Below are 13,515 nucleotides of genomic sequence, written 5' to 3' on the forward strand. Positions count from 1 at the left end.
TCATATCCATCCATTTTTGTAGTGATAAAATGAGTTTTCCCTTTTTTTCTTCACCTTCTTCTCTATAACTCTAACAACTCAAAAATGAAAAAGAAATGGAAAAAATGAAACAGAAATCATTTTAATACTGCACCGATTACAATCGGAAGTCTGGGTAATATTTTGGCTTCCGATTGAAATCGAAGGATAAAAATGTTATCATATCCTCCGAATATATAAGGATAATTTTGCCATTACGAATTACGCGAGATAAGGACTGGCTACATTTTCCCTTTGGTTGACCTTTTTTGTTTTATTGTTGGCCCCTAAATCCTTTTGAATGGCCCCTAAAAACGCGAGCTAGATTTTGGTGTGTTGTTGAGGCATCTAATCCCACTGGTTTATGTCTTCTCCGATTGACATCCATTTGTTTTTCATAAGGGCAGGTGTGTAGTCCACAGTTCATCCTGATTTCCTGGTCCCGGTGTCTAATTTCCGCCTAGACGCCTAGGCCACGTCTCGCCTAGGTGGTAGGCCCTAATAAATTAGTAAACTAGCGAAATGTCACGTAATGCTCCCACTAAAAAGGAACAGGACATCACGAGTGGGACCCACGTGACTAGATTCCGACTGTGTGTGAGCCTCAAAATTCAGCCAGGTGCATTATCGCATTATCTTATTGGCTTGTTTTTCTTCGACCATAGCATCATCATCATCATCCTTCCACCACCACCATTGTTTGTTTTTGACAGGCTCACATGGTTTCACACACTTGTTTACACTGAAATGACATCACGTGAGTTGTTGGAAGTGTGTCGAATCCAAGTCAGATGTTTGTTTCTTTGTGATAAAGAAATATGTTTACTCGGTGTGCAGACGAAAACACTTATCGCGGACCAAATCAATTGTACGTCCAGTCCAAGGCGTGGCATTCAGCTATCGGTTGGTTGTCGGATAAGCAGTTGACATCTAGCATTTTCAGTCCATGTACATTGAATAATCTTCTGCTTGTAGATAAGAAGTTTTGACTAAATGTTTTCCTAAGATCGAGTCCAATGTGTGTCATCAAACATAGTGAAATTGAGTAAATTTCTACGTAAAATCATGTTTTAAGTTTGGACTTCAACAACAAGAGGGACAAGATAGAGACAGAGAAGACCCGCTACCGGTTGCTATACGGCTTATCTGACCCACCATTCCTACAGCCGTATGTCGCCCACCTTTCCTGATATTGTTATGGTCTGTGTCTCCGGTGTCTCCCTGACATGGGTAATATAGAATCGGAGAAATAAGTGCAACTTAGAAGAAGATCACATCTTCAGAACTGATTAGGGTTTGGGCTTTAAAGCTCGCTCTTTGGTTCGTGGATGGTTGATTACAGCTGGTTTAAGCTTGCATGATATTTTTGCGTTTGACTGTGCTTGTTTGGGAAATTATGTTCTTGCATTTATTTCTTTTTTCTTTTTCTTTTTTCTTCCGCTTCTTCTTAATAAGCGTCCCCAAGATTGGGATCTCCTAACATTTTGTTTATTTGTAAATTCTTCTTCTATTTCTAATATATTTTCCTTTCAGTCGAAAAAGTCTTGTGCAAAGGCTCTAAGCACTTATAGAGATGCCAAATAGCTAGCGTTACAAACATACAACGGATAAGAACCAAAAACACTAACGAGACCCCTTTGGTTACCAAGAAAAGAGTAAAATGAATGTGACTGCATGTGTTAGGATCCCCACAAATATGCCAGAATCGATCAATTTCCCACGACAACTTGTGCTCTGTATTATTTCTCTCTTTTTGGACCGTTGCTTGAATCATCCTTCGCACCTTTGTGTGACTCACATGGCCTATGCCATATCCACATAAAATGGTTATTATATCACGTGAATTATCTTGATATTAGTCCATTTCATTACTTATTATGTCTATAATAAGCTCATCCAAATGTGTCAAAATCCTATACAGATGTAAAGTTCATCCCTTTTTTGGTATTTGCATGCACAGGTGTAGTTTGTATCGATCTTATCTCTTGGTGAAGGGATGACAAATGGAACCCGAGGGATCCAAGTGTATAGTAAATTTGACAGAATTTGGATTGGCACTTCACTTTTTCCCTGCTCACATTAACATTACTATCTTATCTTAGCAAATCACTTCAGGATACTCTTTTAGTTCACATCTGGAACATGATCCCTGCAGCTATTGTCTGTGCCAACGGAATGTACGAATCTTCAATGTCAAGACAAGGACACTCAGGTGAAATATCTCCTCTACTCAAGGGTACCCTAACAGTGGAACAGAGTAAATTTCTACATAAAATGATTTTCAGGGCTCCAACAGGAAGAGGGACAAGATGGAGACATAGACAAACCCTTACCGGTTGTAATACGGCTTATCTGACTGACACACCTTTTGTATGGCTGTGTCTCACCCACGTTTGGTAACATTGTTGACATTCCTACAGTCGTGTCCCGGTGTCCCCGTGAGATGGGTAATATGGAATGAGAGAAACAAGCCCAACTTCGTAAATGATTACATCTTCGTTACTGATCAGGATTTGGGTCTGGAAGCTCGTTCTTTGTATCTTGGATGGTTGAATGGAGCTGATTTATGCTTGCATAATATCTTTTCACATATATTCTGCTTGTTGGGGAAACTATATTCCGGCATTTTTCTTTTTCTTCTTTTTGCTCCTAAGACTTGGTCCTATGGTCTTCTAATCTAGCATCTCGATTGGAAGTCCGCGTAAGCTAGGACAATCTCCTAAGTCGTATGGTAGTTATAATTTAGCATACTAGATGCGCTGAATCATTTAGCGAAAAATAGATTTAGGAAGCTGATTTGAATCACTCAGCGAAAAGTAGATTTAGATTGCGCTGAATGGTTCATTATATACGAAGTACTCAGGCCCATGGATAATAAACTTGAAACTATTAACATATAGGCCCAAATATATTATTAACCTTAAAATTAGAAAAATTTCATCATCCAATTGTAGTAATCAGAAAACAATCATAACCATGTCCGATGATGACAAAAGTTTTACACGAAAAATTATCAAAATATTTCTCCACGGGTAATAAAATTTTAAGGAAGTCTAACGGCTAGATAAAAATATATTCATGGCACCGTATGACAGCTCCAATTAATTCTGTGGACACAGATGGAAAGATCACGTATTTTGGAGTACTTCCCATGGTTTGATCTTTATAAAATCATTACAAAAAATTAATAAGGACTACATGTAAAAGATATAAAAAATATAGCGTAATCCAACTGTTGGAATTTAAAAATTGGCTTCAGCCGTCAGATCAAAAAATAAATCTAGATGCGCTGAACCATTCCGCGAATAGGTGATTTTGATTGCGCTGAACCATACAACGCAACTATCTCACTACTAGTTCACTTGCGAGCAACTACTTGGAGAGAGAACTAGTGTTAATAAATAAACAACACTTGTTGTTTTTTTAATTACAACACTTTTTGGCTAATTTAGCAGCCAAATCTAGCCCATGGGACTTAGTCTAAGCTTCTCCAGGATGGGATCTCCTAAATTGTACATCCGTAAAAAATTTACCTTCTAATATATTTTCCATATACAGTAGAGCCTCTCTATATTAATACTCTGAGGCATCCACAAAATTATCAATATAGAGAGGTACACTTAGAGAATGTAAAATTTTAAGTTCAGTATGTGTTCAATGTATTTACATATTTATTGTTCCATACACAAATACATGTACGTATCTAGGAACTTGTTAGGCTACTAGAGAACTTTGATGTTTATGCCAATTATAAATAGTACTATTACGTGTAGTAGAAGATAAATCATCAATTTACCAAAATATCATGCAATGTTAGGAAAAAGACTTGTATGAATGATAAAAAATTTATATCAAGGTTTAGATTTTTTTCAGTATATTGTTGATTATTGAAATATAGAGGTAAACTCCTTAAGGAGGGACTGTAAAAAACTATTAATTAATACTAAACTACGGAGGTTATTACTATTTATAATTGGCTCAAATTGGAACCATGACTTTTTATTAAAATATAGAAGTTATTAATATATGGAGGTTCTGCTGTAGTCAAAATATAAATCTTCTGCAGAGACTCTCTAATCACTTAAAGAGATGTCAAATAGCATTACAAAGAAACAAAGGATAAGAACCCAGAACACTAATGAGACCTTAACAAAAAAGAGTAAAAAGAATGTAGCAGCATGCGTTAGGAACCCCACAAAAATGCCAGAATCAATCAAATCACTCGATCAAATAGGTTGTCGAATTGAGATGACAAATTACACAGATTTGTGTTTCAATCACCTAATTTCGATGAGTGGATGGATCTGAGATGGTTTTTGATTTACGGGTTTGGGTTTGTTCGAATTCGATGCCGAGAAGAAGAATCAGAGATGAAAAAAAGGGAATCTGAAACGGGTATTTGATTTGGATTAGCAGATGAGAAAGCAGAGAAGAACATCACTGATGTTCATGGGTTTGAGTTGGAGAATGGTATGATTCAGAGATGGGTATTCAGCAAGAGGAAAGCCCTAATATGTTAGATTTCTGACGGGTGTATTGTACACTTAACGGACATCAGTAACATACAGTTAAGTTTTTTGATGTAAACCAAGTGTAAGTTATTATTTAGTTGTAGATACTCGCATAAGTGTTGTATATCCACGATTTTGCTAACGGTGTTATAAACTGTCAGTTAAATACAGGGTGTAAACATAGTGTAATTCATGTTTTAATGTTTCGACCAATAGAGTCCCGCCACTTATCATCACCAGGCTTGCTCTATATTAAAGCTTTTATCTAATTTAATTTGAGGGAGTGTCACATTTACCATGTGACGTTGGAGTTAATGTGACTTAGCATTTTAAAGGAGGAGAGATTATGATCCGCTCAGGATTGTTCTTCCATCTTTTTCACAATTTCGAATCAATATTATCTCGTACTTGTATACGAATTTAAAGCGAAAAAAAAGATAAAATTCGTTCCAAACCCAATAACATAAACCTGAATACTACATATCATGGGCTTTCTCTCTTATCAGGTACTACGCCCAATGGGCCGAGTCCAATTAAAATTTCTCAAAATGGGTGACTCTGTGGCTCTGTCACAACCGTGATGGGCAATGAGCTGGAAAAATGTCAGCTAGTAGGGACGCATTATGGTCTTCCATTCCTACGGCCATCATTTGAAAGATTCGAGAAATGATTGCTCGTAAGAACGGTAGACAAGATTTCATCGAGACCATATCTCTAGGTGGGAGATGCACCGGTGTAACGTACATTCTATGTGGGTGCTAATTTTTAATTGGGGGAAGTGGAATACAGATTTGACCGATCTACGAATGGAGCTAGTCGGTAGGTTACACGCATCAATTTGTGAATGAAGCAAGCGATCTTACCTTTCCATGCAAAGATATGCTGGTGCACACAATTGACAGAGTAAAGAAAAAAAAGAATGAATGAAAAGAGTCACAAGAACAATTTACTGAACATAAGCCCAACAGTTGAGTTGTTTCAGACCCTTGGTGACTGCCTGACAAGGTTAATGGCTTAATGCCCACATCGACTATGTGCTCAGCCCATCGGTTTGGTCTTTGTTTGTATATGAATTATTGGCATTTGCTCTTTGCAGTAAAATCATATTGATAATATTACTGGTTGCATCATTCTCAATTTCCAACTACTTTCGAAATGAGTTTTTAAAGTTGAGATATTATGGGGTTTTCACGTTTTCCATACTAACCCAATGAGCATCATGCTAAGAGAACATCCCATGTCCCGCAAATATGACAGCGTTTTTGGAACGAAGGAAGTCATTTAAGATATAGCGCGCAACTCAGCTTGCTTAGAGGATCTTCATGTTCACGAGTAGTCTTTATAGAATTGTTTGAAATCCAATCGTTTGCACTCAACCTCTCGTAAATTTGTGAAGAATGTGAGTTTATCTAGACTGCAAATGTCATATAATATAATTTGAGTTCCACGCTTACAAATAAATGGTGGAGATCTTTTATGGGTTTTCAATCACGTGGTGAAGAATTATTGGTTCAAATAATCATAGTGTGCATTGATTATGCAAAAATAGTAAACCCTGCACTCCAATTTTAATTGCAATTGCAGTAAAACTTTTTTAAAATAATACTCGATAATATAATAGTCTCGCTAAAATAATAAAAAATTTCAGTCACGATTAGGGCCTTTAGTGCTAAAATAATAAATTCGATAAAATCATAATATAATACATTTCAAAAGTTCCCCTTAAACATTAATAGGTCCCAAATATTATACAAAATAATAATTCCATTAGAAAATAAAAAATAATTCTCATACACATAAAATTTTCTCACAATATGATTCAACGTTGGTTTGTTTTTCTCTGAAGTTTATATCAAGTTGTATCTCATCTTTAATAGTTCGTAGTGCACTCATAAAACGCGGAATCACATTCTTGTATTGCAATAAGAAATGTTGTAGTGTGATTGATGCTTGGAGTGCGTTTTTTCTTGAAACCGGTTTAAAAATCTTTTTTCATAGAAACTAATAAGATTTATTAATTTAAAAACAAATGCATACCGTTTTAAAAATATTTCCGTTAATATTTTTTTATCTTTTTTTATATTTTCCACTTCTTTTATATGTTTATCTATTAATTTAACTTTTTTTAATATGAAAATTCTCGTGTTTTTCCAAAATTTTTTTTCAAATTAAGAATTATTCTTTAAAATAATATATTATTATTATATATATAAAATATTTTATCGATTAAGTAATATCTCTTTAAAATAATAGAATTTACTATTATTTTATAGAAGTTTTAGCCTAGTTACACTAGGCATATTTCCACAAGTGTCCCAATAATTCGGTGAAGTATCACATAAGGAATATTCAGAAATCAACTCAAGCCACAACCAAATCTCGCAAGATATGTGCAGCCAAGCCGCAAGCCATGTTAGAATACAGAATGTGTTAAAAGAGGAAAACGTGGTTAGAGAGGGAGATCCATTAGTGCAATAGTATATACTTCTTTTGTGGCCTAAAAATTGTTTATATACCAATCACTCTACCCACTACCACTACCACTTATTAATCCAACTCCCAACACCTCATCTTCATTCTTGCAAACACCAATAATATGCTTATTAGGAGAAGCAAAACCACTTTCTTTTTAGATATGGACGATGATCAAGATTTCAACTACAAGGAACCAGATACTTCTAAGCAAACAATGAGAAACTCCATGATCTCAAATGAAGCATCCTCATCTTCATCAAATTCATCAGTAGGATTAAGAATACTCATATATAATCATTCTGCTTCTCCTCAAGAATCAAAAAACACAGTCTTACTGAAACACACGTTCAAATTGAGTGTTTTAGCTTCAACATATTCTCAAGAATCAAGTTTTCTGAGATCATGTTGTCTGTGCAAGAAAAAGTTAAGTCCTGAAAAGAATGTGTACATGTACATGGGTGATCAAGGTTTTTGCAGCGAAGCTTGCCGGTCTAGGCAGATTGTGAAGGACGAGATGAGAGAAATTGAAGCATCAACCAAAAGGATATTGTCATCGTCTCCGTACTGTCCCAAAAACGTTCGAATTCGTCTACCGTCTCATCGGGATCGTATTCCAGTAGCAGCATAAAGCCATTTTGCGAACTAGAGCCGCAGCACAGATCCATTGCGGTATTTTCTTTTGGGATTTGATAGATCAATAATCTTTGTAATTGATCATACATTTTTGGATAGGTAATAGGTTGTTTCACTTTTCTTTCTTCCTTTTTTTTCACCCCATGGGCCTTTGGGTGAGCCTGGCCCTTAGTGAATATACTAGTGTATACCAAATATACCTTTTTTTTACTATGCATGCTTGTAGCATGAAATTGGAAGATAAGGCGGATAGTGACTTCTTTTTCATCAATCACATACATCACTTTTTTTTTTCTTATAACAAAGCTCAGTGGGTTTATTGACAAAAGAAAATAAAATGAAAATTAGCTGGCTAAGCCTGACCTCAAAGAAAATGTAGTGGCATAAAATTAGCTAGAAGATGAATTAAAACTAAGTAAAGATGCACAACAAACATAGACACGAAGATATACGTGGTTCGGTATGATTATTTATGTCCACGGGGTGAAAGGATGAATGTTATTATTTCTTTTTTTTTTTATTACAAGGTGTTCTTCCTTTTCAAATGGTGTAACTCTCAAACTCTCAAATGTAATGTCTTGTTTCTCTCTCTTTCCACCTGCCTCTCTCTCTCGACCAGCCCTTGTATTTATAGGCCAAGGTCGAAATACAACATAATTACAGTGTTGGTCACATTACATCATTTTAGTTGTTCCCTATCGGGCATGTGTTGGCGCTCGCCCATCTTTCTGGTATGGCCGATAGAGTCTTGGTCTTTGATAGTTCTTCACCCGAGGCCGAGTCCTGATCGTTTGGTTGACACGATGTCTCCCTTCTTTCTTATCATCTCGTTGTTTGACCAGCTTCCTTTGTCTGACCGAGTGCTTTCTGATCGTCCGTCCGACTTGTCAGAGGATAAGAGTCACGTCCCATCCGACAACTGTAGGGCCATCACGTCCGACCCACGTGACACCTCGCTCTTTCCGCTATTTGGTTTTATCCTGTGCTTCGCCGCTCTTTCCTCTTTGGTGTATCATAACTTAGGACCTTGCCACCTAGCCCTGTGGATTATTTACGCCTACAGAAAAGAAGAAACAAAACACCATACAAATTTATCAAAATATATAAACCCGAATGGTGTAAATGACCACGACCCATAGCAGAATGAGAGTTGAGAGCAAAAAAAAATAGAAGGTTTGAAATGAAAATGTAAGTTCCTAGACATTCCTCTGTACACGATCGACGACCATTTCTTTGTATATCATTTTCGACGACTATTTTCCCTGTGAATGATTGTTTGGTACCAAAATTTCTTTAATAAAGAAAATTATCAACTAAAATTTTATATTCATGCCATTGTACCAAATTTTCTCCAACTTCGTTTCTAAATATTCAATCCCCATCTCCATCAGCATTATCCTCAATACATATTCTCCAACACCCGACCCGATTTACCATCATCGTCCGACCCGACCTGATCAAATAACAGCCAACACAATTTTTCATCATGCACGGCTAGTAAGCTGAAACCCGACCCGATGTGCAGCCCCACGTATTAAAGTCAAGAAATCGCGACTCAGTCCAAGTCAAAGGGGTAACATACCAAAGGCCAATCACGCGTAGACAACGTTACGCACCCCTTAACCGTTGACCCTCTCTGCAGACCCCAAAAACCCCAACTACCAACTCGGAGAGCACTAATATCATGTATTTTACCCACCAAGAGGGAAGACTAAATCCATATCTTTCTGTCATATATGACACAAGAAAACCTCAAACTTCTTTCAAATTCAGAAAACTGAATTTCTCGATATCCATTCCAACCTCAACTTAGGTTTTCATCACGGGAGAAGTCGGGACAATATGGTCCGTCAACTAACAGTTCACCATCATGCTGGTGGTTGTTTTTCTACTGTCAACGTTCCTGTGGTGGCGGTTGCGTTGTTTGTATCGGTAACAGTTCTTGTAGGTCTATGTGCCAAGCACACAATAAGGCGACGGCAGCTTGCTAGGGAGAAACTTGGCTGTAATCCTAATGATTCAAGAGTTACACCCGGTTCATCTCCATCCAGAGGACTTTTCGCAACGATAACTAACAAAGCTTTTCCTTTCATGAGCAACAAAAAAAGTGGTGATCAGCACGGAGAAAATTATGAAATCGTTGGTGATGGTGGTGTATGGCAAAGAGGAATATTGATGGGTGGAAAATGTCAACCACCTGATTTTTCCGGTGTTATTTACTACGACGTTGCTGGTAGACAGCTCTCTGAAATACCGAGATCACCTCGTGCTAGTCCGTTTCCGTCTAGCTTCTCATTTCCAGCTGCAAAAGATGGAAACTTTTAGTTCCCTGTGTGTTTGTTTTCTTATTGTTTGTATATGTTTCGTCTTGAGTAAATGGAATTTGTCTCGGTTTTTGTTTACTTATTTTCCCGGTTGAATTTTTATTTTAGAACACGTAACCGAGATGGCTTGAACACGGAGCAAGATCTGTGAAACACCACTTTCCAATTTCCACCGTACAAAGACTCCTAGAGTAGACTTAACCCAACAGAACTTTCAGGAGTTAACACTTCCAAATTGGGATGTTAAAGCCTTGTTGTCGCAAACAGATGAGTTGGAGCCCAGTGGGAGTGTTTGTGTTTAGTTGTTTACTCCTGAGTTGAAGAAAAGAAAAAACGTTTTTGCCTGCCTACATGGCTTTCCAAAGAATTACTTAGAAGGGAAAAAAAGATCCAAATGACAGTTCGACGAATAATTCAGATTAATTTTATGTTTTTGTTTAAGAATCAATTATTAGGTCAAATCGATGAGCTAATGACAAAATAATTATACTCGTGTTTACCAATTCTGATCAAAAGAATATTCCATATCATAGAAATTAAATAAGTTCCAACCCTCTATTGATTGGTTGCTAATTATCTTAAATCTAGTAATTACTCTCTCCCAACTAATCTAAACACAAGTTTAGTAATACTAATATTGATTCATAATATTATGGAGAAACTCCTTGCTCAGAGATTCGATGACAAAACTTTAAGCGTGCCGGAATCATATGTATTCCCACCGACCGGGGAATTTTATTGTCAAGGGATGTGAGGTGATTGACTTTGGAGATATAGAACGTGTTGGTGGTAACCGAATCACGATTCTTCAACACACATTATGAAAGCTAGTGAAGAATTTGGCTTGTTTCAAGTAATTTTCCAGTCCTTCAGTTTTACTTTTACATAAAGAATGATTTTCTGGGGAACATGGTTTTTTTGGGACCATCATCTTTTAGGCCACCTTCCTCGTAGTTATAAGGGGTGTCCTAAAACATTGAAATGATTAACCTATTCTTAACCTAATTTAATTTAAAACCAACCCAATAACCACCTCTCTCTCTATATATATAACCACCACCACCGTCGATTATCACCACCCACCCACCCACCACCGCCGATTACCACCACCACCAACAACAACCACTGATTACCACCACCGTCGATTACCACCACCACCACCTCCAATTATCACCACCAACAACCACCGATTACCACCACCACCTCCGATTACCACCACCACCACTATATATATATAGCTTAATTTAAAACATTAACAAAGACATTCTCACAAACCCATTACTTGTCATTCGTTTTTGGTTGAATAAATGAGAACTAATCATCAAAATGAGTTGAAAATGGAAGTTGCAGAGAGGTTTAATGGAGTTTTTTTCTTTCAGTAAAAAGTTCGGTTATCACAAATTATTTTTTTCTTAACCGAACTCAAAGTTCGGTTGATTCGCAAAAAAATATTTTTAACCGAACTCCTTGTATTACAACAATACAAGTCCATAAGTTCGGTTCGTTCGCAAAACTATAAAGTTTTCTTTGTAACCGAACTCTACTTATAAGCCCAGTTCGGTTAATTCGCAAAATATGTTGAAGTTTGCGAACCAACCGAACTTCTAACACTAGGTTACTTTTAACCTGAAGTTCGGTTGGGAACTTGGTTGCGTTGAAGTTTGCGAACTAACTGAACACACAAGATGTACTCAAATAAATTGTCAAGTTCAAAGTTCGGTTACCTACCATTTTATCCTAGGTAACCGAACATTGCACTGTACGACCAAAACCTCAATTAACGAGCGAGTTCGGTAACCTGCATGTTTGGAAAACGTAACCGAACTACACTTTCAGGTGTGTTCGGTTACATGTTCTTGACATATGGTAACCGAACTACACTTTCAGATGTGTTCGGTTACATGTTGTTGACATATGGTTAACCGAACTGGCCCAAATTTACATTAAAAATTTCATTTTTTTGAAAGTTTGGAACAATTCAACCAACATTATCTAAGTTTGAAGCATACCTGGGTACCCAAATACCCTTCCTCCGGTTGTGGTTGGTAAAATCTATCGTTTTTCATGTTTTCCTTCTTCATCTTCTCTAACTTTACTCTCTCAATAGTTCTACTTCTTTAAAAAAAAAACTCATCTGATTTTTTAATCTCACTAATTATCTTTAACTTAATTATCTCACTAATCATTACACTAATTCTTATTAACACTAGCTAATCATCACCCAAAATTAATCAGGAGGGTAATTTAGGTATTAATATAAATATCTAGATAAGGGGTGACCTAGATTTACTTCTAATGTCTTTACCCAAAATAAAACCATGGTCCCAAAAAAAATGATGGTCCCAAAAAAATCATTCTGCATAAAACTATTCAACTGAACTCACTCGGCTTGGGTTAGCCCAGTTGGGAGCATGGCCTCATCCACACTCAACGAGCATTTATTATGAATTTTCGTTTATGTAGGTGATTAACCACGGAATCCAGGAAACAGTAATTAACGACATGATACGAGTTGCAACAGATTTCTTCGAAATGCCGATCGAGGATAGAATAGAGTTATACTCGGAGGATTCAAAGAAACAAGTAAGGCTTTTATACTAGCATCAATTATGATAAGGAAGTTGTTCATATTGGGAGAGATAAATTGTGCCACCAATTTATAGAAAACATTTGGATAAAATAGCAAAATTCTTGGCTCCGCCCATAACAATCTCCAATTATGCAAAGCTGTACCACCAATGAATGACGTTCACATTAGAACCACCACCTATACCTAGACCAGCAATGTATTGTAACGCTTTTGACTAGACCGTCACCAAATGCTCCAAATCCCATAATTACAATCTCTGGAATCAAGATTCAATTTGTGCAATAATATTGCTTCAAGTCTCCAGTGATGAACACGACCATAACTAGGGCTGCACATAGCATTTTCTTCAAAGAATCTATGATATGGACTTGTGAGTAGAAGAACCATGAGACACTCGCCACAAACGTGTCAGTGTCGCTGTGTCATGCCACGTTCGTGTAATGGAATCTTACAGGCTATGCCACCAAAAAGAAGCCAAAAACGAATGAAAGAATATTCAAGGAATTTTGTTTTTGCCAAAACAATGCAAAGCCACGTCTTGCGAGACCATGATTTTCTTTAATTAGTTCAGACCAGAGCAGAGCAGTAGTGCTCTCTGCTGCCTCGGGCTAAGGTGCGCGCATGGACCAGTTTTTGGCATCCAGAAATTTAGACTTCCCAGAAAAGCATGAAATCTTGGCGCAGTTGATAATGTCATGCAGACATGATAATATGAAGTACGGTCGCAGACTCACACATATTTGTGGTTTTTGATAAATTTTAATTTTATGAATATATTACTTTTGAGTTGTAGACTTGTAGTTTCAGTTCACTATATAATTGTCTTGCCCTAGAGGTGTAAATTGGGATGTGCACGATCACAGCCCAGCACAGCACGTTAAAATCTGAGCGCAGCACAGCCCAGCACGTGATTTAGCCGGCACAGTCCAGCACGTTAGTTTTGTGGGCTGTGCAGGGTTAGCCT

General features: G+C 37.0%; 2 protein-coding genes across 2 annotated transcripts; both read left to right on the plus strand.

The window, feature by feature from the left end:
* Positions 1 to 7,064: 7,064 nt before the first annotated feature.
* Positions 7,065 to 7,935, plus strand: LOC113340307. The gene has a single exon (XM_026585515.1). The coding sequence runs from the start codon at positions 7,126 to 7,128 to the stop codon at positions 7,630 to 7,632; it is 507 nt and encodes a 168-aa protein (XP_026441300.1). The 5' UTR covers positions 7,065 to 7,125; the 3' UTR covers positions 7,633 to 7,935.
* A 1,375-nt stretch (positions 7,936 to 9,310) lies between these two features.
* On the plus strand, positions 9,311 to 10,039 carry LOC113339241. The gene has a single exon (XM_026584542.1). It carries the CDS (start codon positions 9,480 to 9,482, stop codon positions 9,960 to 9,962), a length of 483 nt encoding a protein of 160 aa, XP_026440327.1. The 5' UTR covers positions 9,311 to 9,479; the 3' UTR covers positions 9,963 to 10,039.
* Positions 10,040 to 13,515: the final 3,476 nt, after the last annotated feature.

The sequence above is a fragment of the Papaver somniferum genome, unplaced genomic scaffold (assembly GCF_003573695.1).
Source record: "Papaver somniferum cultivar HN1 unplaced genomic scaffold, ASM357369v1 unplaced-scaffold_21, whole genome shotgun sequence".
Classification (NCBI taxonomy): domain Eukaryota; kingdom Viridiplantae; phylum Streptophyta; class Magnoliopsida; order Ranunculales; family Papaveraceae; genus Papaver; species Papaver somniferum.

Coding starts and splice junctions, on each gene's coding strand:
- LOC113340307 (XM_026585515.1), top strand. CDS start 7,126: ATGCTTATTAGGAGAAGCAAAACCACTTTCTTTTTAGATATGGACGAT.
- LOC113339241 (XM_026584542.1), top strand. CDS start 9,480: ATGGTCCGTCAACTAACAGTTCACCATCATGCTGGTGGTTGTTTTTCT.